Raw genomic sequence first — 24,294 nt, 5'->3', positions numbered from 1 at the left:
CTTACACTTATGCTAGGTTGTCTTGTGGCAGCCAGAAAATTAATGCTCACCGGTGAAAACAGATGAAAAGGCCTGGCCCCTGTGCCTGCTGCTGCCGTCGACATGTGGTTGCGAGGTTTACTGGATGGCTTCCTTCTTAGTTGCTAGCAGACAGACAGGACACCGGGCCAAGAGGCGAAGAGAGCAGCTACTCCCCCCAGAAATATACTGGGCAGCTTCAGTTATACCCTCTTGGTAACAGGTTTTTTCATACCTTATCAGCTTGCTTCATTGTTTGATTTAAGCACGAAACGTAAGACAAAGGACCCCATCTCTGGCCCATTTACATTATGGCCGTTTCCTGTATCGATCTGTATTCTAACTGCTTTACCATTGTTCCGAATGTACCTTGATGGTTCACCTTTTTTCCTGCGATCACTTCCTGCTCGAATTTTGATGTGTTGGCCGGCCATGTTGATAGCTTGCCTCAGGGCTAGAATGCAGCTGCATTGTTTAAAGAAACCTGTCTAGACACGAAAACCTGCCAAGTTGTTGAGAATGCAATTTCAAATCTTCCGGTCCTCGGCCATGTGTCTGACTGCAGCCATTTTGAGAGACCTTGGATTTTTTAAAACAGTCACACCAGGGTTTCTTTAATAACTCCAATAAATCTTCGGGGTGGGGGGAACATGTGAAATTTTGCGAATCCCTTCAAGATCACCCCTTAACCTTCAAAACTCTAGAGAATACAACCCCAATTTGTGTAATCTCTCCTCGTAACTTAACACTTGAAGTCCGGGTATTATTCTAGTAAACCTATGCTGCACTCCCTCCAAGGCCAATACGTCCTTCCGAAGGTGCGGTGCCCAGAACTGCTCACAGTACTCCAGGTGCGGTCTAACCAGGGTTTTGTATAGCTGCAGCATAACTTCTGCCCCCTTGTACTCTGGTCCTTCAGATATAAAGGCCAGCATTCCATTTGCTTTCTTGATTATTTTCTGCACCTGTTCATGACACTTCAATGATCTATGTACCTGAACCCCTAAGTCCCTTTGGACATCCACTGTTTTTAACTGTTTACCATTTAGAAAGTATCCTGTTCTATCCTTTTTTGATCCAAAGTGGATGACCTCACATTTGTCTACATTGAATTCCATTTGCCACAGTTTTGCCCATTCACCTAATCTATCAATATCGCTTTGTAATTTTATGTTTTCATCTACACTACTTACAATGCCACCAATCTTTGTGTCATCGGCAAACTTAGATATGAGACTTTCTATGCCTTCATCTAAGTCGTTAATAAATATTGTGAATAATTGAGGTCCCAAGACAGATCCCTGTGGGACACCACTAGTCACATCCTGCCAATGTGAGTACCTACCCATTATCCCTACTCTCTGTCGCCTTTCGCTCAGCCAACTTCCTAACCAAGTCCGTACTTTTCCCTCGATTCCATGGGCTTCTATCTTAGCTAACAGTCTCTTATGCGGGACGTTATCAAATGCCTTCTGGAAGTCCATATAAATAACATCCATTGACATTCCCCTGTCCACTACTTTAGTCACCCCTTCAAAAAATTCAATCAGGATGGTCAGGCACGACCTACCTTTCACAAATCCATGCTGGCTCTCTCTGATTAACTGAAAATTCTCGAGGTGTTCAGTCACCCTATCCTTAATTATAGACTCCAGCATTTTCCCCACAACAGATGTTAGGCTAACTGGTCTATAATTCCCCGGTTTCCCTCTTTCTCCTTTCTTAAAAAGCGGAGTGACATGTGCAATTTTCCAATCTAGAGGGATGGTTCCTGAATCTAGAGAACTTTGAAAGATTATAGTTAGGGCATCTGCAATGTGCTCACCTACTTCCTTTAAAACCCTGGGATGGAAACCATCTGGTCCTGGGGATTTGTCACTCTTTAGAGCTATTATTTTCTTCATTACTGTTGCTTTACTTATGTTAATTTTATTGAGTCCCTGTCCCCAATTCAATATAAGTTTTCTTGGGATTTCCGGCATGCTATCCTCTTTTTCTACTGTAAATACTGATGCAAAGTAATTGTTCAACATGTCCGCCATTTCCCCATTGTCAATGACAATATCCCCACTTTCAGTTTTTAAGGGGCCAACACTGCTCCTGACTACCCTCTTTTACCTAATATAACTATAAAAGTTCTTCGTATTGGTTTTGATATCCTTTGCAAGTTTCTTTTCATACTCTCTTTTTGTAGCTCTTACTATCTGTTTTGTGACCCTTTGTTGATCTTTGTATCTTTCCCATTCACCAGGATCTGTGCCATTTTTTGCCTTTTTGTATGCCCTTTCCTTATGTCTTATACTGTCCCTTACCTCTTTAGTTGTCCATGGCTGTTTTTTTTGGCAAGTAGAGTTGTTGCCCCTCAGGGGTATAAACCGATTCTGTATCATGTTAAATGTTTCTTTAAACACTTCCCATTGATCATCAGTCGTTTTACCCATTAACAGATTTGCCCAGTTTACTGCTTTTATACTCCATTCCCCTAGAAATAAAGGCCAATATTCCGTTTGCCTTCCGGATTACCTGCTGCACATGTACATTGACTTTTTGTGTTTCATGTACGAGGGCACCCAGATCCCTCTGTGGGCATGATTTTGTAGTTTTTCTCCATTCAAATAATATTTTGCTTTTTTATTTTTCCTCCCAAGTGGATGACTTCACATTTTCCCACATTATATACCATCTGCCAAATTTTTGCCTATTCACTTATACCTGTCAATATCCCTTTGCAGACACTTTGTCCTCATCGCAACTTGCTTTTCTACCTATCTTTGTATCATCAGCAAATTTGGCCACAAGACACTCTGTTCCTTCATCCAAGTCATTGATATATATTGTAAATAGTTGAGGCCTCTGCGGCACCCCACTAGTTACTGATTGCCATTTTGAAAATGACCCCTTTATCCCGACTCTTTGTTTTCTGTTAGTTAGCCAATCCTCTATCCGTGCCAGTATATTACCCCCAACACCATGAGCTCTTATCTTGTGCAGTAATCTTTTATGTGGCACCTTATTGAATGCCTTTTGGAAATCCAAATACACTGCATCCATTGGTTCCCCTTTATCCACCCCGCCCGTTACTTCCTCAATGACCTCTAATAAATTTGGCAGACACGATTTCCCCTTCATAAAACCATGTTGACTCTCCTTGATTGTATTATGAGTCTCCAAATATCCTGCTACTACTTTCTTAATAATGGATTCTAGCATTTTCCCAATGACAGATGTTAGGCTAACTGGTCTATTGGTCCTTGCTGTACCAGCATACTAACTTTTTGTGATTCGTGTACTAGGACACCCAGATCCCTTTTGTCATTTAATCAGTCATGCCCTCTACCCTATCACAGACCTTCCATTTTGTTCTTTCCTCCCTCCCCTCCCTCCCCCCCCACTTTTCCTGGCTCGGTACTTGCTCAAAAACTTTAACTCTTTTAACATCTTCCAGTTCTGACGAAAGGTCTTTGACCTGAAACGTTAACTCTGTTTCTTTCTCCACTGATGCTGCCCGACTTGCTGAGCTTCTCCAGCATTTTCTGTTTTCATTTCAGATTTCCAGCATCCGTAGTATTTTGCTTTTGGTTTAAGAGATTGGGGCTCCCCCTGCTGGTGCCTGCGCAAGGGCCATTGGGTGCGGGTTAATAGCAGGTCACTCTACTCGCGCCCAATCCAATTTTTTCCCCCCAGGGAGTGAAAAGACAACAGATCCAAGCCACCAGCTTTGGCCTTAAAGAGAAGATAGGACAAGATAAGTTGGAGAGGACCGCTCTCTGGGGAAGGGAGCTCTGCAGACTCACGACCCTCTGAGAGAAAAAAATTCTCCTCATCTCCGTCTTAAATGGGAGACCCCTTATTTTTAAACTGTGGCCCCTGGTTCTAGTCTCTCCCACAAGGGGAAACATCCTCTCAGCATCTACCCCTTCAAGTCCCCTCAGGATCTTATATGTTTCAATAAAATCACCTCTCTTCTAAACTCCAGTGTATACAGGCCCAGCTTGCCCAATCTTTCCTCATAAAATAACACCCTCATCCCGTGAATCAGTCAAGTGAACCTTCTCTGAACCTCCTCTAAAGCAATTATGTCCTTTCTTAAATAAGGAAACCAAAACTGCACACAATATTCTAGTGGTCTCACCAACGCCCTGTACAACTGTATCAAAACATCTCTACTTTTACATTACATTCCCCTGCAATAAATAACAACATTTCATTTGCCTGTACCACACTGTTCCTTGCTGTACTAGCATGCTAACTTTTTGTGATTCATGTTCTAGGACACCCAGATCCCTCTGCAATCTCTCTCCACTTAAATAATATACTGCTTTTCTATTCCTCCTGCCGAAGTGGACAAGTTCACATTTTCCCACATTATACTCCATCTGCTAAATTTTTGCCCACTCACTTAACCTATCTATATCCCTTTGCAGACTCCTTATGTCCTCTTCACAACTTACTTTCCTACCTACCTTTGTGTCATCAGCAAATTTAGCAACCATACATTCGGTCCCTTCATCCAAGTCATTGATATAGATTGTAAATAGTACACGATACTTCATTGGCCACCTCGCCCTTTAGAAAGACCCCGATAGGGTAAACACCTATGGCAGTAACAGCCCCTATGCCTGCCCCCAAAATTAGCATAAAAGAGAGACCCCTTGCTAGAGACAGGTTGTAGAGGACAGAAAAGGAGGTACCTAGCGGATAAACGAGAACGAGAGTATGTGTATGAGGGAACGTGGAATGGAGTCGCGGCTTCTACCCAAAGGACAACTGGGTGATATAATTCTCAATTGTACTTTGTACTGCTTCAATACTGTAAGATATTGATTCTTACTTGTGCTAAATAAAGTCATATGGCTACTAACCATTATGGAGTCAGTCTCGAACAATTGAAGAGAGTCAAATAGACTCCAAATGGTGTAAGCAGATTCAATAGTAACTTTCAAAAGGGAATTGGATATATACTTGAAAAGAAAAAATTAGCAAGGCTATGGGGAAAGAGCGGGCACCAACGTGCCCCTCCGTCAATAATATTGGGCTTTAACCCATGTCATCTTGACTGATCAATAATAAATCAAATGAAACCAAATTAAATCAAAGTGTTATTTTTTTAAAAACTTTTTTCTCTGATTTAAGCCACTTTTATAAGGGGGGTGGTGGTTAGGGTGTCATCTTTTATTTTTAACACAGATCAAAAAAAAAGAAAATAAACAGAGTCAAATAATAATTTTATTATTCTGATCAAGGATGTACTTCAGTCCCTGCGGTGCCCACCGGTCGCGGAAAGCCTCAAGCGTGCCGGCAGGCACTGCGTGCTCCCTCTCCAGGGCTAACCGGGCGTGAAGAATGCCGTGGAAGAGAGGCAGACAGTCGAGCAACTGTCCTCACGGGCCGCGTCTAGCCTGGACCAGGAGCAGACCCATGAGGACTTGCCCCCCCCCCCCCGCCAAACCAGGCAGCCAAAGATCAGGAGCGTGGGACTGAAGTGCAACCAGAACTTGAGGAGCAGCCCCCTCAGAAAACAAAACAGGGACTGCAACCTCACACAACCCATATATACATGAGACACGGACTCATACAGGCTGCCTGCAATTACTGTGGCCTGGATGAGTCAGTGTTCCATTTATTCACAGGGTATGGGAGGCTGCAGCCCCTGTCCCACTATTTAAAGGGGCTGCTCCTCAAGTTCAGTCTCATGCTCCTGATCTTTGGCCACCCGCGAGGAGGGAGGGTGGGCAAGTCGGGGAGGGCATCCTCGTGGGTCTGTCCAAAGTGGCCATCTACAGGGTCCAGGCTAGACGCGGCCCGTGGGGGCGGTTGCTCCGACTGTCTGCCTCTCTTGCCCTGCATTCTCTGCGCCCGGGTGGCCCTGGAGAGGGAGCACGCGGTGCCTGCCGGCACGCTTGAGGCTTTCCACGACCAGTGGGCACCGCAGGGGTGGGAGTGCATCCTGGACTGAGATAATAAAATTATAATATGACACTTATTTTTTGGGGTTTTTTTTATTTACTGCACATGAACACACCGTAACGCCCCCCTTCTTATAAAAGGGGGTCTAAAACACAAAAAAAGGAAAAAACATTTTTTAAAGAAAACAAGCATCATCAATTAGTCACTGAACAAAAAAATATTGTCGGCTGGAAGTCGCGTTTCCTCGCATTTGATTGGTCGAAACGGCACAATCTTGATCTATATCTTGGGAAGAATTTCTTTAAAGGTTATTTGCTCTTTCTGCAATTCACAGGAGTAGAACAGAAAGGGTGGAGAGGGGATTTTTTTTTTGGCCGCTCTAATAATTGTTTTAAAGCTTGCTCAATTCTACAGTCGAGGGCAGAAGTTCTGGAGGGTTATTTATTCGTTTCCCCTTTTCATTGCTTGGAGCTGCTCAGAAGTTAAGCGCGAATCAACGGAAGAAAAAAAGAAAAAAACTGCAGCTTGGCGGAAGAAATTGCTGTCTCGTCTTTGAGCGATGGGCTCGCATTGCAATGAAAATGCCGTGATTTTCCTTTCCAGTACCATCATTTTACTAGGATTTTACTGCTGCCTGAAACGGGGAAATAAAGCCATCCTCTACGGGCGGTACAGGCTGCAATCGTCTAAAATCCTGATCCCGTCTAAAGTGGGCTGGTTCCTTCAGGAGTTGCCATCATTTGTGGTGCCCATTCTGTTAATTTACCAGTCGGGCAGACTGGAGAGCTTGGGGAGCAAACTCCTGCTCTTCCTGTTCTGTGGACACTACTGTCACAGGTAAATGCACTTTGTTAATTATTGGTTGGGGTTGTCCTTGTGTACAAAGTGCTAGCGTTTAAACTGCCGCTCACCATGGCACCTGTTATAGGAACTTGGTGACGAGGTGCCGGTGTTCACAGCCATATATAATTTTGGTTTTCATAAGTGGACCCAATCTATTATGGGCAGAAATCCGTCTTTATACACGAGTGTCAGATAGCATGCCCAGAATTTACAATTTCCCTTTTGTGAGATGCCCATTGTGTTCTGTGGGACATTTTCCCACGTTTGAAGGTGCAATACAAATGCTTGTTACTCTGTGCTCCTTTTTTGAGGGGACTGTTAAAGTTGTTAAACATAGGAACAGGTGTAGGTCATTCAGCCCTTTGAGCCTGTTCTGCCATTCAGTTAGATCATGGCTGATCTGTATTTTAACTATCTACCTGCTGTGGTTCTGTATCCTATAATACCCTTGCCTTATCAAAATCTCTCACTCAGTTTTGAAATTTTCAATTGCCCCCCCCCCAGCCCAGCTTTTTTTTTGGTGGAGGAAAGAGTTTCAGATTTGCACTACCCTTTGTGTGAAGAGTTTCTTGACATCACTGAATGGCCTAGCTCTAATTAAGGTTCTGCCCCCTTGTTCTGGACTCTCCCACCAAAGGAAATAGTTTCTCTCTCTTCCTTTATCAACTCCTTTCTAATCATCTTAAACACCTCAATTAGATCAACCCTTAATTTTCTATACTCAAGGGAATTCAAGTCTAGTCTATCCAGTTGGTCACTTTGATCCCTCCTCCTGAGTTTGTCGCCAAAATTCAGAAGAAGCTCGTTGATTTATGGGCCAAAAAGATGCACTGGGTCACTGCTGTGGTCCTGAGTCTCCCGATTAGGGAGGGCGGTCAGGGGCTGTTGTGCGTCCGCACCTAGGTGGTGACTTTCCGCCTTAGGACCCTGCAGCGATACCTGTACATTGAGGATCCTCCTAGGTGGTGTGCGCTGGCAACTTATTTCTTTCGCCAGCTGCACGGCCTGAACTACGACACGCAGCTCCTGTTTATCATGTTGCCGGGCGGCTGCACGTCTTTGCAGGAGCTGTCTGTCTTTTACCAGGTTCTGATCAGGGTCTGAAACATGGTTGCCTCCTGCCGGTGCTCTTCCCCCGTCGGGGGTGGCAGCTGTCCTGCAGGAGCCGCTGCTCAGGAAAGCCGTTCCTCTGCGGTGTTGGCTTCGGCGGCACGCGGCTGACGGAGGAGAGGGCCCTGGCCGGTAAAGTAACCAGAGTCAGGGACGTCCAGGATGGCGGAGGAGCGGGCGGGCTGGATGGCGCCAGGGACACTGGCTGCACGGATGTCCTTGCGCCATGTCTGGGACGCGGCCACCGCCATCCGGGCGTTGAAAGTGGCACTCGGCCCTGACTCCACTGGGTGTGTGGAGGTGGCTCAAGCGTGTGGAGCCATCCCGTCCGATCTGACCCACATGCGGACAGAATTCCTCATCGGCGTCAGGCCCCGAAACCTCCCTCTGAGGGCTGTGCCTTACAACTTGAGCAGTCTCTCGGAAATTCCCTCCATGACATTTCACTCTGCGCGGAGGGATTTCCTGTACGGGCTGCTCCTGCACACTCTCCACTTCCTCGCCCTTGTCTCTCGCCCGAACACGCCCTGGCGTACTATCCTGGCGGAGGCGGGGGACCCCAGTGGAGGGCTCTCTACTCGGGGATCCTCCTGTGTGCCATTGGGGATCTGGGTTGGAGAGTGTTACATGGAGCAGTCGCAACTAGCAGGTGTTTACGCTGTTTCACGGACTCCCAGGCCACCTGCAATTTCTGCAGCCTGGATGAGTCAGTGTTTCATTTATTTAGAGGGTGTGGGAGGCTGCAGCCCCTGTTCCACTATTTAAGGGGGCTGCTCCTCAAGTTCTGGCTACACTTCAGTCCCACGCTCCTGATCTTTGGCCGCCCGGTGGAGGGGGGTAGGGGGGGCAGGCAGGTCGGTGGACGTCCTCGTGGGCCTGCTTCTGGGCCTGTCCAAGGTGGCTATCCACAGGTCCGGGTTAGACGCGGCCCGGGGGGGGGGGGGCGGTTGCTCCGACTGTCTGCCTCTCTTTCGCGGCATTCTCTGCGCCCGGGTGGCCCTGGAGAGGGAGCATGCGGTGCCTGCCGGCACGCTTGAGGCTTTCCGCGACCGGTGGGCACCGCAGGGACTGGAGTGCATCCTGGACTGATATAATAAAATTATAATTTGACACTTATTTTTGGTTTGTTGGTTTACTGCATGTGAACACACCCTAACTGCCTGCCCCCCCCCTTATAAAAGGGGGGCCTGAAACACAAAAAAAAACCTAGTCTATGCAACCGTAGACAGGGTACAATAGCATAGTGGTTATGTTACTGGACTAGTAACCCAGGGGCCTGGACTAATAATCTGGAGTCATGAGTTCAAATCCTGCCGTGGCAGCTGGGGAATTTAAATACTAGTTTTTTTTTAAATAAAAGATTTTATCAGTAATGGTGGCCATGAAACTATTGTTTGTCACTAAAAACCCATCTGTTTCACTAATGTCCTTTAGAGAAGGAAATCTGATGTCCTTACTACCCAGTCTGGCCGATGTGACTCCAGACCCACAGCAATGTGGTTGATTCTTAATTGCCCTCTGAAATGGCCTAGCAAGCAACTCAGTTGTACAATCGTGCTACAAAAAGTCATAAGAAGAAAATCAGTTGGACCACTAGGAACCAGACAAACTCCCTACTGAGCAGCACTGGGAGAACCTTCACCACATGAACTGCAGCTGTTCAAGAAGGCAGCTCAAGGGCAATTAGGGATGGGCAATAAATGCTGGCCTTGCCAGCGATGCTCACATCCCATGAACGAATTTTAAAAGAAAAACTGTCTTCATAATTTAACCCTCTTAGCCCTGGTATCATTCTGATGAATCTGTGTTGCGCACTCTCAAAACCAATATATCCTTCCTGAGGTGTGGTGCCCAGAACTGAATGCTGTACTTCAGATATGGTCTGACCAGAGCTTCATACAACTGTAGCATAAAAGCTCATGAGATTATTGATTTCTGTACATAGACCCTTAAATCTTTCAGCTCCTCCACAATTCCTAGCTTCTCCCACTTAGAAAATACCCTAATCTCTTTCTTTGATCCAAATGGATGACCTCACACTGCTCCACATTGAACACCATCTGCCACAGTTTTGGCTGCTCACTTAATCTATCAATGTCCCTTTGCAACTCTCTGCTCTCATCTGCACTACTTACTGTGCTGCCTAACTTAGTGTCATACAGGCCATAACTAATAGACTTGATTACAGGTAGGATAATACAAGATAATTATCAATGAAAAAAGGCTATTTGTCCTATCTTAGTTAATTCATTCAGATATAACCCAGTTGTCTCCTTCTGTAGCATACAGCTGGCTCGCAAATGATTCCAAGGTCTTGCCTCTCTTACTCCTCTCTGGGAGTCCATCCAGTCCATGTATTGACCACTTTTTTTGTTCTTGGGATGTAGGTAACATTGATAAAGCAGTACTTAATGTCTTCAGAACAACCAGGGGTGAGCAATAAGAGTCTTGATTTAAGAGAAGGACAACCACAAACCCAAAACTAAACAAAAATGGCTCATTCCTGTCATACACCTCAAGATGTGAGCCTATGTCAAAGGCATAGCTATAACTTAGCAATACCTCCATGAAATAAAACGTTGCACTTTTAGTTACTCAGCTTAGTCAATTGTATGATTAGCACTTATTTTTGAACCAGATGTTGGGTTATTCAAATCCACAACTGTGTTTGGGAGGGAAGGTCTGTGTGCCTTAGTTTAGCAAATCTGCTTGGAATTTCAAGCCAGGCTAGTTCAGCTTCTGTTGTGGTGAGAATTGAAAGAAAATAATCTAAAATATTCAAAAGAATAGTATGTTTAAAATGGGGATTGTGAACTTTTTCTTTTCAAGGAGCTGGAACTTGGTTTAATCGATTAAGTGAATTTATTGAAAACGTGAGGTTTTGTGTGCTACTCCGGTGCTTATTAAAGACGAGTGATTAATTATTTGAAGGCATAGGTTAATTCTAGTAACGAAGTATTGGGTTAGATGAAGTAGGGAGGGAAGAGGCGTATGTGGACCATAAACACCGGTATGGACTAGTTGGGCTGAATGGCCTGTTTCTATGCTGTACATTCTATGTAAAGCATTGGGTTTTTCGTTCATACTGGGCATGTTACAAGTGGTGGTGGTCTAGGTCTAGTACCTCGTTTGGTTGAGAGTTTCAAGAACGTGTCAACTGAACATCTCAAGTTTCACATTCGCATCCTTGAGTTTAAATCCTTTCATGGCCTCCCCCTCCTTGTCTTTGTAACTTTCTCCGGCCCTGCATTCCTCCAACTCTGGACTGTTGTGCATCCGTGCCATCAGCCATCTAGGCCCTAAGCTTTAGAATTCCCTCCCTAAACCCTATTAAAAAGCACGAGATAAATGCTTGTGGCTGGTGCTGTGGTGTTCTGAAGTCAACTTCCTTAAACATTAATAAATTCTTTCCTGTTAAGTGCTTCCCCACGGCATGTGGAGACTTATCTAATAGATGCTTTCCCACTACAACTATTACCTTGAGCATTTTACTTTTCACAAGGGAAATGCAGATCAGGAAGGCCAGTCAATGCATCTTGGCTCTTTCATCCAGAAAGAACCCCCCTCTCATGGCATCCAAATGAGCCAACAATGATTACATGATTTTTACCTCTACTACCCTATCCAGAAGTCCATTCCAGAGAGTTGATCATTTTGTTTGAAGGAGGATTTCCTGATATTGGTCCTAAAACTGCCTCTACTAGTTTCAATCTGTCTGCTTTTAAACTGTTTAGTTTGTAGTGTTCGAATCTACCTTGTTTTATTTACCATTCCTTCTACCCCTGTTCACCTTTTATTACCATATTTTTCAAGGCTGAAAAATCAAGTTTCTGTAATCTTCATAACTCTGTCTACTAATGCTTGGAATTAGACTTGTGGCTGTTCTTAGACACTACCAGAGCTTGAATGTCTCTTTTTGTCTGTTTTGCAAGGCTCTGTTCTTGGCCTGGGGCTTGGAGGTACGGCCAATTCTGCAGCCAGTGGAATTTTGCAAAATTGCCCTTTGGGCATTGCTTGGCTGCCATCACAGACTCCTAACTCTTAATGATTCCAAGATTTTTGCCTCTATTATTCAGAAGCCCATTCTGTGGAATTTTCTGATCTATTTTAAATGTACCTTTTGCCAGTTTGAACCCAAGGCCTTTTGACCTGTCGAGGTTTAATTTGAAGTAGTGTTCCAGGTTTTATCATGCTATACTGTTTTACTGTCTTGTATGAGGTCTCCTTGCCATCATCTTTTCAAGGCTCAGGAACCCCAATCTTCAACACTCAATCACCTGAGCAGAAGTGGAGCAGAGACGGTGGGAGTGATATAGCAGTTGAAGCAAGATGTCTCCACAGGATGTGGGGTTTGAAGCTTGGGGCCAAACTGGAACAAGGATGTGCGGGTTCAGCCTGAGCAAGCAGCTGGGAAGGGCATGGTCTAGGGGACGGTAACAACAACAACTTTTATTTACATAGCACCTTTTAACGTAGTAAAACGTCCCAAGGTGCTTCACAGGAATGATATCAATCAAAAGTTGACACCAAGCCACATAAGGAGGCATTAGGACAGGTTAGTCATGAGGTAGGTTCTAAGGAGCATCTTAGAGGAGACAGGTGGAGAAGTTTAGGGAGGGAATTCCAGAGCTTAGAGCCTAGGCAGCTGAAGGCACGACCGGCAATGGTGGAGCAATTAAAATCGGGGATGCGCAAGAGGCAAGAATTGGAGGAGGGTTGTCGTGCTGGAGAAGATTAGAGCTAGGGTGGGGTGAGGCCATGGAGGGATTTGAAAACAAGGATGAGAATTTTAAAATCGAGGCGTTCCCGGACTGGGAGCCAATGTAGGTCAAGAAGCACAGGAGTGATGGGAGAACAGGACTTGGTGGGAGTTAGGATACAGGTAGCAGAGTTTTGGCAGAAGAGAGCAGGACTTGAGAGTGCTTTGTGGTGTAGCCAGATCTGGCGATGAATGGTTAAACCAGCTGTCTGTCATAAACATTCAAGTCTGTGTCCCTTGGATTTAAGGGAGCGGAGATAAGGGCCATACCAGGGAGAGGAAGAGAGGTAATAGGCAGCTGATGGGTTACGAAACCACCCATTTCACAAATTTCTACACCTACAACTTCTGCTGTGCTATATGACTGTTCAGTAAATAAAGTTATGAGTGACTCCAAACTTCTGCAGTTCAACATTGGCAAGACAGAAGCCATCATACGTCTCGTTTGGTTCCTGACAAAAGTGCCTTAAACTTTGTGTTTCAAGATGGCTTCTGGGCTGGCTGCTCCCTAGGGAGCTTGTTTGCTGTGCAACTCTATCCATTGCCATCCTTTGCCCTTTCTCCCCCCATCTCCTCTCTTCCGCCGTTTAAGTTCCCCTGGCTCAAATAGTGGGTACATTTTAGCCCCAACTACAACTACAAGTACAAGCTCAAGCTGCAAGTTTAAAGTTACCTGGGCCCACTGCCTATTATGCACCCTACCATATTTCCATTGACTTCAATGGGTCTGAATGTCAGGCGGCCCATGCAATACCACCTGTTCTGCACTTCATAAATATATATGGGGCCAAGAATGGAACATTAGAAGTGATCACATGGATACAGGAGAAGAAGCCATTGCAGGATATGTGCTGATGACATTGGGAATGAAAATGTATAAGGGCAAGTCCAGACATAGACTGTGGAATTGAGGCAGTCCAGTCCTGACTCAGGAGCAGCTTACTGGCTCTCTGCTGCATTGACTCCAAGGCTTGAATATCTCCCTTGTGCCTTAGTGAACAAAACTGAGCACACTACTTGAGGTGTGCTCTAACCAGAGTGTTGTACCGCTTTAGCACAACACACACTACTTATTTTTTACTTATTTAGTAACTGATCTGGCATCTACTGGTTAAGTAGGAGTGTCAGTTGTGACTGGGATGCAGAATTGACCTGTGAATGGGAATTATTTGCTTCATCATAAGATTGTCAAGTCAAATAACAAAAAATCTCAATTCACTCCAATGGACTGTAATCAGATCGTGTGCAAGTAGGGAGAGCTTAGTCTCTTTCCTCCCCATGATCCAATACAAACTAACTTGGCTGCCAGAGGAACTGGTTGGTTGGGTGCTACAAACTTAAAAACCTAAAGAAGGAGGCATTTGATGAAATTCAAACTTCAGCTCGGTGCAATTTGTTGCATTGAGCTGGGCAGCATAATATTCTCTTGTATTAGGAATTTTTTCTGTAGCATTTTGTGTAATGATTTATCCAAGAAACACAAATTTCACCAGGCTGGAAAGCTTGCTTCCTTCCAGTGGTGTGGGTTGTTAGGTGTCTTTATATTCCATATACAAACCTTCAGTTGCCTATTCTGCCATATCCTATCTCCTGTCATATTCCAAAAGCCAATTTGTGAAAAGTGGCTACACAAAATTTATAGCATTTGCTTTTGTTTCCTTGCCTCCATTTAAGAAAGGAGCCTAATTCCATATCCATAGTGGGCTTAAAAATATTTGCTATCACAAGATACTTACAGATGAGAACAGTTTTTTGACCCATCTTAATTCATCCATGCAGAACAGCCCTACATATCCTCCCCACCCCATTGCTGTATCTAGTTGTTTCTTAAATGATTCCAGAGTTTTTGCCTCATCACTATGCTTTATTCTGCATTTACTTTATGCATGAAGAAGCCTAAAGTTACCTCTTCGTTTGAACGTTGGTCCTGTTTTTTGCAGGGTGGTTGGGGGGGGTGGGGGATGAATAAAATAAGGAACAATAGGTGTAGGCATATGTCAGGAAACAACTGGGAGGTAAATGGAATTGATTTTCTGGAAAGAGTGAGTTACAGAAAAATCTCTAATATGAAAATGAGACATTTTTAGCATAGCTGTTTTACTAACTTTTTAAAGAAATAACTTTGAGAAATTGGATTAGCACAGCTGGTGAAATTTACATTACCATGAAAAGTAAGTTATAAATATTTTAAAGAACATTCTGATTACCAATGTTAGATTGGTGTACTCCTAGAAGTTCTAGAGGGATAGAATTTGAAAAGCAGAAGTTATGTTAAACTTGTATAGAACCTTGGTTAGACCACACTTGGAGTACTGTGCACAGTTCTGGGCTCCATATTACAAAAAGGATATAGAGGCACTGAAGGTTTACAAAAAGATTTACAAGGATGATACCAGAACTGAGCGGTCATACCTATTGGTAAAGATAGAACAGGCTGGGGCTCTTTTCTCTAGAAAGGAGAAGGCTGAGAGTTGACCTAATGAAGGTCTTTAAGATAATGAAAGGGTTTGATAAGGTAGATGTAGAGATGATGTTTCCACTTGTGGGGGAGATCAGAACCAGGGGTCATAAATAAGAGTCACTAATAAATCCAATGGGGAATTCAAGGGAAACTTCTTTACCCAGAGTGTGGTTAGAATGTGGTATTCACTACCACATGGAGTATTTGAGGCCAATAGCATAGATGCATTTAAGGGGCAGCTAGATAAACGTGAGGGAAGAAGGATATGCTGATAGGGTTAGATGAAGAGGGGTGGGAGGAGGCTCCTATGGAGCATAAACACAGGCAAAGACCAGTTGGGCTGAGTGGCCTGTTGCTGTGCTGAACATTCTGTGTAATACTAAACTGTTGAACATGTGCACGTTCAAACAAAAATGTATTGGTGTTTTGCTCAGATTAAGTGTATGAATGTTATTTACTTTTTGAATTGAGCTGATTTATCCAAATCCATAACTGTTGAAGTATTTGAGCTTGGGCTATTCAAATCATTGAATCAGTTTAGAATTTTCAGAGATCAGTCAGGCTAGTTGGCTACCATGTTTAGTAAGACGATCAGAAGAAAAGAATAACTTCACATTTAAAGGTTAACTTTAAAATAATTTAGCATAGATTGAAAACCTTTTTTCTTTCAGAGATTGTGTAGGCCAGAGGTCCCAAATCAGGGGAGCCGCTCCCCCCCGCTTTCCCCCCCCACCCCAATTCCAAATGGGTGCTCTCCCGAACTCTGGCATCTCTTGCAAACAGTTCCAGCTTACAGGTATTTTCAATACTCAATTTAAATGCGTTTCCTTCAGTACCAGAAAAAGTTCTTTGTCTTCTGTTCTATATCACTGTACAGCATTTTTTTGGAAGTGCACGTGAGCCTTGGGGCTACTGCTGTCTTAAAGAAATAGATAAATAGCAGCAAATCTGTGCCCCCCTCCCATCCCCAACTCTGCTTCAAAAATCTGTTGTTATTTTCACCAAGTTCTGCAGCTCTATGGAGCGTCCTTTCTTTTTTGTCCCTGTATCGATGTCCTCATGATGTTGAGAGGAAATAGATAAATAACCATCCTTTTTTTAAAAAAACTTGGCCTCAAAACTTACTTTATTAGTGTTTTGCACCTTTCTAGAAAGCTTATTTTGCCATTTGGATTTCATGTTGCTGTTTGCTTGACATCATAAATTGAGAAACAAGTTAATACTGGCATCCTTGATGTTTTTTTAAAAAAAATGTAACTTGTATTTTAACTCTTCCAAAGCAATGCTATCCTCTCCTAAATCTCTTTCCCCCCCCCCCCCCCCCCCACCCCTCCCCAAGCCCCAAAGACAGATCTGGGTGTCCTTTTACAAGTAACACAAAGATAGCATGCAGGTATAGCAAGCAATTAGGAAGGCAAATGGCATGTTGGCCTTTATTGCAAGGGGTTTGGAGTACAAGAGTAAGGAAGTCTTACTACAATTGTACAGGGCTTTGGTGAGACCACATCTGGAGTACTGTGTACAGTTTTGGTTGTCTTATTTAAGGAAGGATATACTTGCCTTGGAGACGGTGCAACGAAAGTTCACTAGATTGATTCCTGGGATGAGAGGGTTGTCCTATGAGAAGAGATTAAGTAGAATGGGCCTATACTCTCTGGCATTTAGAAGAATGAGAGGTGATCTCATTGAAAGATATAAGTTTCAGAGGGGTCTTGATGGGGTAGATGCTGAGAGGTTGTTTCCCCTGGCTGGTGAGTCTAGAACTAGGGGGCATAGTCTCAGGATAAGGGGTTGGCCATTTAGGACTGAGATGAGGAGGAATTTCTTCAGAGGGTTGTGAATCTTTGGAATTCTCCACCCTATAGGGCTGTGGATGCTGAGTCATTGAGTATATACAAGGCTGAGATAGATAGATTTTTGGACTCTAGGGGAATCAAGGGATATGGGGATCGGACAAGAAAGTGAAGTTGAGGCTAAAAATCAGCCATTATCTTATTGAATGGCGGAGCAGGCTCGAGGGGTGGTATGGCCTATTCCTGCTCCTATTACTCCTAGTTCAAAGTACCTGACCACAGACCCATGCTAGTTCCATCTGCAGAGGATTGTTCATCCTGTACCCAGATTGCATCCCCAACCTGAGGAAAACTGCGAGCTTCACTATTCTCATCAGTGAAGTTGCTTACACAGTCATAGTGGACTTGGAAATTCCTCTGGTCCTCACATCGCTGGCGTTACTTTGCCAGAAGTGCAGTGGAAACGCCATGTAAACGGAGTTTCCGTCAAACTCTTTGACAAATGCCAGTGATGTGAGGACAGACCAGAGGAATTTCTTGGCCAGTGAGTTATATGATTGAACTTCATATTAAAACCCAAGAAGTTCAAGTTCAATGTAGTTCAAGTAAGGACAGAAAAGGGCCAGAACTGTAATCATAACTTTCAATCTTTCTGTATTTTAGGACATTGATTTATGGATGTCTCACCAGAGGACAAGATGTTGAAATCACCTTTGTTTTGAAATCTTTTATATTTTGCACCTGCAATGGGTACCTTCAGGGACACAACATGATCTTCTGTACTAAGTATGATGATAGCTGGACAACTGACTTCAGATTTTTGATCGGTAAGTCGCCATGATAATGGATCATGCCTAATGTTTGTGAAGCACCATTCCTGTCTGTAATTTTAATTACAGACTGCAGCGGTTCAAGAAGGCAGCTCACCACCACCTTCTCTAGGGCAATTAGGGATGGGCAATAAATGCTGGCCTCGCCTGCGACGCCCACACCCCATGAATGAATAAAAAATAAAATTCCCACCATGCCAACAGGCTTTCTTTCCTTTTTTTTAAACTGTACTCCCACATGCTTTACATTTATTTCCTTTTTGCTATGAATGTAATTTATTTAAATTTGATTTCAGTATGTTTAGGGGGTGTTATAACAGGAAATCAACTAATCATCCAGTCACTCATCCAAAATAAGGAGTGATGCTCTCTTAGTATTTTTAAAAAATATATAATCAGTCACACAATTTAATGACGTAGACAGCTTTTTACAATTTTAACATTCTCCAGGTGCATTGTTTCAGTCACTCCCACAATTTCCTGAACAGTTCAGATTACAAAGGGGAAATAGGCATTTTGCTTTTTTTTAGATCGGGGGTGGCAATTACTGTTAGCCTCCAGTTACTAAATACATTTCAGGGTTTCTGGCTAAGCAAACTAAATAAAAGATTGGTGCCTCTACAATCTGGGCTCCAAGAATAATCATGAATGCACTGCAAATATTTGGGGACTATTTAGCTGGCTCCTGCAAGGTAAATGCCATTAGATGTATAATTATGTACAGTGTCTGAGTGTAGTAAATTGGCAATCTACCAGGGGCTAACAGACAACTTTAGCAGGTTAATTAGCCTGGTGCTTTTCATTAATTATCTACTTGTTGAGACCAAAATGTAATTGGAGTGGTTATGACTTGTCTGTAGGCATCAGCCAGATGCTTATCTATAGCTGAATGATTCACAGCAGAGTAAGAGAGCCACTATTTCTATTTTCTTGAAGTGTATATATTTTCAGTGTCTGGTTTCCTGTTTCTTACCACCTCCCCCACCCCGACTCTAAAGACCAGAACAGTGCACTTTGGTTAAGGATGAAGAGGTGGTGTGGAAGTTTTTGTGTGGATGTCAGGAATGCATTTGATGGTTGAGGTGCTGGTAAGATGTTAATCTGTTTTAACTGAATTGGGAATGAGGACTTTGTGGATATTCTGTCCTGGCAGTTGCTTTTTTTTTATCATGGGGGTGGTGGGAAGGAAGAGGATCCTTGTAGCTTAATAACAACATCCACATTTTTATACACACACTGTGTGTGTGTGTGCGTGGCTGACACCTTTTGGTGACCCCACAATGATATAGGGATTAGGACAGGCCAAAAAGAGCTCGGTTCCATCTGCCAAAGGTGTAAAACTATACAAACTAGAATTACTTATGGCCTTTGCTCAATAGGTCAGCAATACTACCTTCACTATAAGGTTTCCCAAACCGTTGAAGCGCCATTGTATGAACAATGGCATCAATGCTGTTTTTAAATCAGAGACAGAAAAACTAAAGATGTTAATGAGATCCTTTTAAAACAAAATAATTACCAATGGTGGCACCAGCTCTTAATATACTGGTTTAATATCATCGTAGGAAAGCTGGACATTCTAAACCACACTACAGAAATTCAGTAAAAACAAAGGGCAAATTGTTGAATCGTGCAAAACAAATTCAAAAGACTGATAACCTGTTTGTTATGAGATGATCAATGGTGATGGTGCCTGCTTGGCTGGGACCAAATGAGACCTCAAGTTATGTGTCTCTAAACAAACAACCAGAAAAGCCTTGGAATAGTTGGTCAGAATCTTGGTATCCTGGTCATGAAAGAGAAGTGTAGCATCTCACTTCATCAAACCAGTTGACATTTGGCAATTGTAGTTTCTGATGCATGTTTGTCCAGTTAAATGACATCTTGGGAAGCATCATTTGATCAAGTTAAATCCTCTTGATTTTGGTCACTAATTTTTCGGTCCTGTAAATGGGCTTGTTTTAAATTTTTTTAGAAAAAACTTTTCCCCATCCCCAATTTAGAGCAGAGAAACTTTACAAGAAAGTATTGGAAAGCCTTCGAATGAGGATAGATTTTTAAAAAGCTGTAGTTGAAGCAGTTCTGTGAAAAGTTGGGAGATTTAAGAAATGTTGAGTTTCTTCGAACAGACTTGTAAAGTGCACTGCAGCTTTTAGTAAATAGAGTACTCTCTGGGTTCAGAGACTTAAAGCAACTATGCAATGCAGGAGAACGTGAGGACTACCAAATAAGGAAGGCAGTGGGTAGTGACGGATCATGGGTGGCTTTATTCTAGGGCAACCTCCTGAGGAGAAGCTGAACCTTCCCAGATGAAGGCAATGCTATAGCAGCCAGCCTACTAAAAGGAATAGTTTTTATGCTTTATGTTCCTTTTTCAGAGGGATAGCTGAAATGCTGAAACTTATCAGTGACTTACTGAAAATGAATTGTAAACTTAACCTTAACTACTCCTCCATTTTGGACGTTGAATGTAGTTCTACCATACTTAAGCAAAACCCAGCTAAGGCTATTGTCATTTAGATTATGACTACATGTAAATTGTAGGACAAAATGTTTATTGCAATTCTTGATGACTAACAACAATATTAGTTCTAGATGATGTCAATAAAATTGTTAGTTAACACATCTGTATGGGTTCAACTCTGACATGTAGGAGTGTTGCACTCCACTCCAGTTGTGATGGGCATGTGAAACCTAATACAATTTCGATGGGGCTAGGAGAGCTAGTTGGCATCTTGCCAATATTGGATGTGAATGGTAAATCTTCAATCGAATCCTTGTGTGTGAATGTGGAGTTTAAAAAGGGGAGATGGGGTTGAAAGTTTCATCTGACAGCCTTGGGTAAATCTGGAAACATCAATACCATTCACTTATTAGGCTCCTGACACCTCCAGCTCCCTTGAGCAATCTGGGTGAGTGAAGGCGTGTAGTACTGGATGCCAAGTTTATAAACTTTAGAAGTGAAGACTGATGCTGATATAGCACTGAAGTGGTGGGCAGAACATTGTTCAGAGCCACATGTTTTTCAATTGTGCTCAAAGGAATGAAGAATCTTTCTGATATTTTAGGGCTGATGCTATTCTTACTGGGAACAGCCTTCAATATCCATAGTGATCATTTGTTGCGGAAGTTGAGAGAACCCGGAGATGCAACTTACAAAATTCCTACAGGTAACTTTTTTTTCCCCTTCACCTTTTTTCTTAGAGGGGTAATTGTTAAACTTTTGAGTGTATGACAAATATACAGCCTGGGCATTCTGTTGATCTTGTGGTCAACTCCTCAACAAATTGTCTAAACCCTTTGGTGGCATGGTCCTTGATGGGTACTAATGCTTTTTAGACATCTCACTGACCGTCCCCCGTTCTCCACCCCCCCCCCCTCCGCCCCCCCACAAAAAGAAAACTTTTATTTTGTTGTGAAATTAAGTGTTCTTCTAACCCCATGCCAAATTCAAAGGTTCTGTCTTGCAGTCAAGTTTTTAAAAAAATCTGTGCAGTTGATTTATGATTTGGAAACACTTGCCATTTTAAATCTTAGTGGTTAAATGTTGTAAGTGTGCATTTGTGCTATTCTGCCATGGAGGTTAGATGAAATATTGATCATGTTGGTGTTTCTTAAGGATAAGGGATAAGACTTGTACTTCCGTTCTAAAACTTGAGATTATAGTTGCTTTCCCTTCAATAACAATTTCAGTCAACTGACTTGGTAAATCTTCGATATTACTTATTGATGAGCATTGTGCAATTCTCTCCAATGAAACTGCAAGTCCAGATCCATGTTGACGCTACTCACCACTGACTTTAAATTTACTGAGACTTTAACTATCAGGCATGACGTTGCACGTTTCAAATCTCTCTCTGATGCACAAGGTCTTAAATCAGGGAGAAATTCAAACTTGAAATCTGTTAGCTCACTTAAGCTGAGTCTTAGGGCTCGATTTTACCAGGCCTGCGGGTTTCCGGCGGGTTGGGTTTCGGGAGCATGGTCAACATGCTCGGTGAAATTAGTGGGTTGCCCGCGCGATCGTAGCAGGCAACACACTAATAGGAATCAATTACCTGCTCCTCCGGGGTCCACACTGCTGGTCTGCGCGTCGGGCGGGCTGCGCATGCGCAGTACGATCTGTCAGCTGGAGGCTCTCTAGTTAAAGGGGCAGTCCTCCACTGACAGATGCTGCAACCAATGGAACAAATTACAGCATGGAGCAGCCCAGGGGGAAGGCTGCTCCCAGTTTAATGATGCCTCACCCCAGGTATCATCAGATGGGGTGAGGAGGAGGGCGAAGACAGAGATCTTCCACCCGGCGGGCGGGAGGAAGCGGCCAGCCTCTGCCACCAAGAAGGCCTGGCTCGAGGTGGCAGAGGGGGTCACCTGCACCACCAACATATCGCCCACCTGCATACAGTGCAGGAGGCGCTGCAATGACCTCAGTAGGTCAGCCACAGTGAGAACACGAAGTCTATCCCCTACACTCCATCTGCCACAACACTGCCCCAACCCCACATCTCCTTCGGCACCGCCAACACTACTCTGTCACATCACCCCTCACACCCACTCAAACCCCATCCTCATCTTACCTCCACCTACTCACCTCGCCAGTACTCATCCTGCCACTAACACGCGACCCAATCCTCATACAATCTCATGGCTCTATCCCATACTCACCCTCTCGTGCATCTCCCTCACGGCCAGCCTCACTCAACCTGCCACCACCTGTGCTGCAGCCACAGGGCATGCATCACATATGTGCAGTAGGCAGCGTAAGGCAAATGTTTCGTGAGCATGAAGGGGGTGCACAAGGGTGTCAGAGGGTTTGCCATGGGTGTTACCTATATTGAATTTCACAGCAACAAACAGCACACATTATATTGGCACCACCACTGCCATGTCTCCGCGAATCCTGTCTGTTGTGTCCAATAATGCCCGCTCCTGGGTATCACTATGAGGACCCACCGCTCGGCATGAAAGAGCCTGCAGATCTCCACGACTACATGTCGAGCGAATCTGCGCTTCCGTGTGCACTGCTGCTCGGAGAGGTCTGGGGAGCTGCGCCTCGGTCTGTGGACCCTGTGGCGAGGGTAGTGCCCTCTGCGATGCGTCGCTCTCTGCGGTAGCCCTCCCTCCTGCTGTGCAGGTGGGCGTGCAACAACCCCGTGTTGGGGGGCTCCACGTCTCTGCGGTGGACTGCGAGGCTGCTGGGGCTGGTCATGCTGTTCGTCCTCCGAGGGTGTCCACGCACCACCCATCTGGCAGGTGTTGGTCTGAGGGGTTGTGCAGGGTAGGTGGGTGGTTCCTCGGACTGGGGCTGCAGTTTCGTGTCGGTCTGTCCTCTGGCTTGGCGGGGGGTGGTGGGGGGCAGGGGTTGCTTTGTGACGCGGTGGCCTCCTGCGTGGGTGAGGGCTCTCCCCCGTGGGGTGCACCTTGGCACCTGCCACAGGCTGCTGGCTGCAACACGCCTGGTTGGAGAGACTGTTTCCCCCAGTGTGGGAAACACGCTGCGATGCAGGTGAAATCCCACACTTCCTCTTTTGACAGCTGATTCAGCTCATTAACTGACCTCAACAAGCAAGGTAAGTACTCTCAAGTGGAACCCCGCTGGCTTTAATTGCCTGCGGGATTCCCACCAGCGGGGGCCACGCACGCAGCCCCGCACGTCATCGGGGAACCCGGAAGTGGTCGGGATCGCGGCGCGATCTGGTCACGTGACCTCATATCGGGATTTTCGGGGCCCCCCCGCTGGAAACCCGCAGGAAACCCGACCCTAAAATCGAGCCCTTAGTACTAAATCTAGAAAGTTGGCAACTCAAACATAAGAAGCTTTACGCATGGCTTAGCATAATAACTGTAGCATCTAACATTAACACCTGCAATCTGCCAACTTTGTTTTTATCTCTTTCATCTCTGGTACATGATGTGGAGATGCCGGTGATGGACTGGGGTGGACAAATGTAAGGAATCTTACACCAGGTTATAGTCCAACAAATTTATTTTAAAATCACTGAAGGGGATAATCTCCGAAAGCTTGTGATTTTAAAATAAAATAACCTGGTGTTGTAAGATTCCTTATCTCTGGTACATGGGTTTGAATCCAACTTTGGCAGAGATTACAGACCAGGCTAAAAGGGGCCTACAGGAAATGAATTTGGGCAGCCTAAATCCAGTTCTAGTACAAAATTGTTCATAATTTGGCACTAAAATTAACAACATTTTAGAGGTGCTAAAGGTTGGCTGCTGTGGGAAGTGAAAAACCTTCACAATGGTGCAGTAGAAGGTGCATTTATGAATTGGGTTAAATTACACTCTGGTTAACCAGCCCACTTGTATAAAATTCCTTTGCTATTTCAACAGAAGCATTAACCTGCTTTCATTCATGTAGCAGCCAAGAGAAATTCATAAAGCACGTTAATGGTACGGCTTGATTTCACTGCAATTCTTTTGGCAGAGTTAAGAGAGCTTGGCAGCTGGCTGTGCTGTATTTTGCCTGGGAGTGCCTAATGCTGATTTTTTTAAATGGGAGAAACTACTTTAGTACTAATCAATCACTCATCTTTTCTTTCAAACATCAAGACTGAT

The 24,294-nt window shown here is 44.2% G+C and overlaps 1 protein-coding gene across 1 annotated transcript in view; it reads left to right on the top strand.

The window, feature by feature from the left end:
- The first annotated feature begins 6,230 nt into the window (after positions 1-6,230).
- The window catches only part of LOC137324403 (3-oxo-5-alpha-steroid 4-dehydrogenase 2-like), a 32,514-nt gene continuing 14,450 nt past the window's right edge, over positions 6,231-24,294 (top strand). The window contains exons 1-3 of the mRNA XM_067988637.1: positions 6,231-6,762; positions 17,555-17,718; positions 20,790-20,891. Of these exons, the coding sequence (XP_067844738.1) occupies positions 6,485-6,762; positions 17,555-17,718; positions 20,790-20,891 (544 nt within the window). The 5' untranslated portion in view covers positions 6,231-6,484. The remainder of the gene's footprint in view (positions 6,763-17,554; positions 17,719-20,789; positions 20,892-24,294) is intronic.

Source organism: Heptranchias perlo, chromosome 8 (assembly GCF_035084215.1).
Source record: "Heptranchias perlo isolate sHepPer1 chromosome 8, sHepPer1.hap1, whole genome shotgun sequence".
In the NCBI taxonomy this organism is placed as follows: Eukaryota; Metazoa; Chordata; class Chondrichthyes; order Hexanchiformes; family Hexanchidae; genus Heptranchias; species Heptranchias perlo.
Note: the sequence above shows the minus strand (reverse complement) of the source record. Positions and strands in the feature narration are given on the sequence as shown.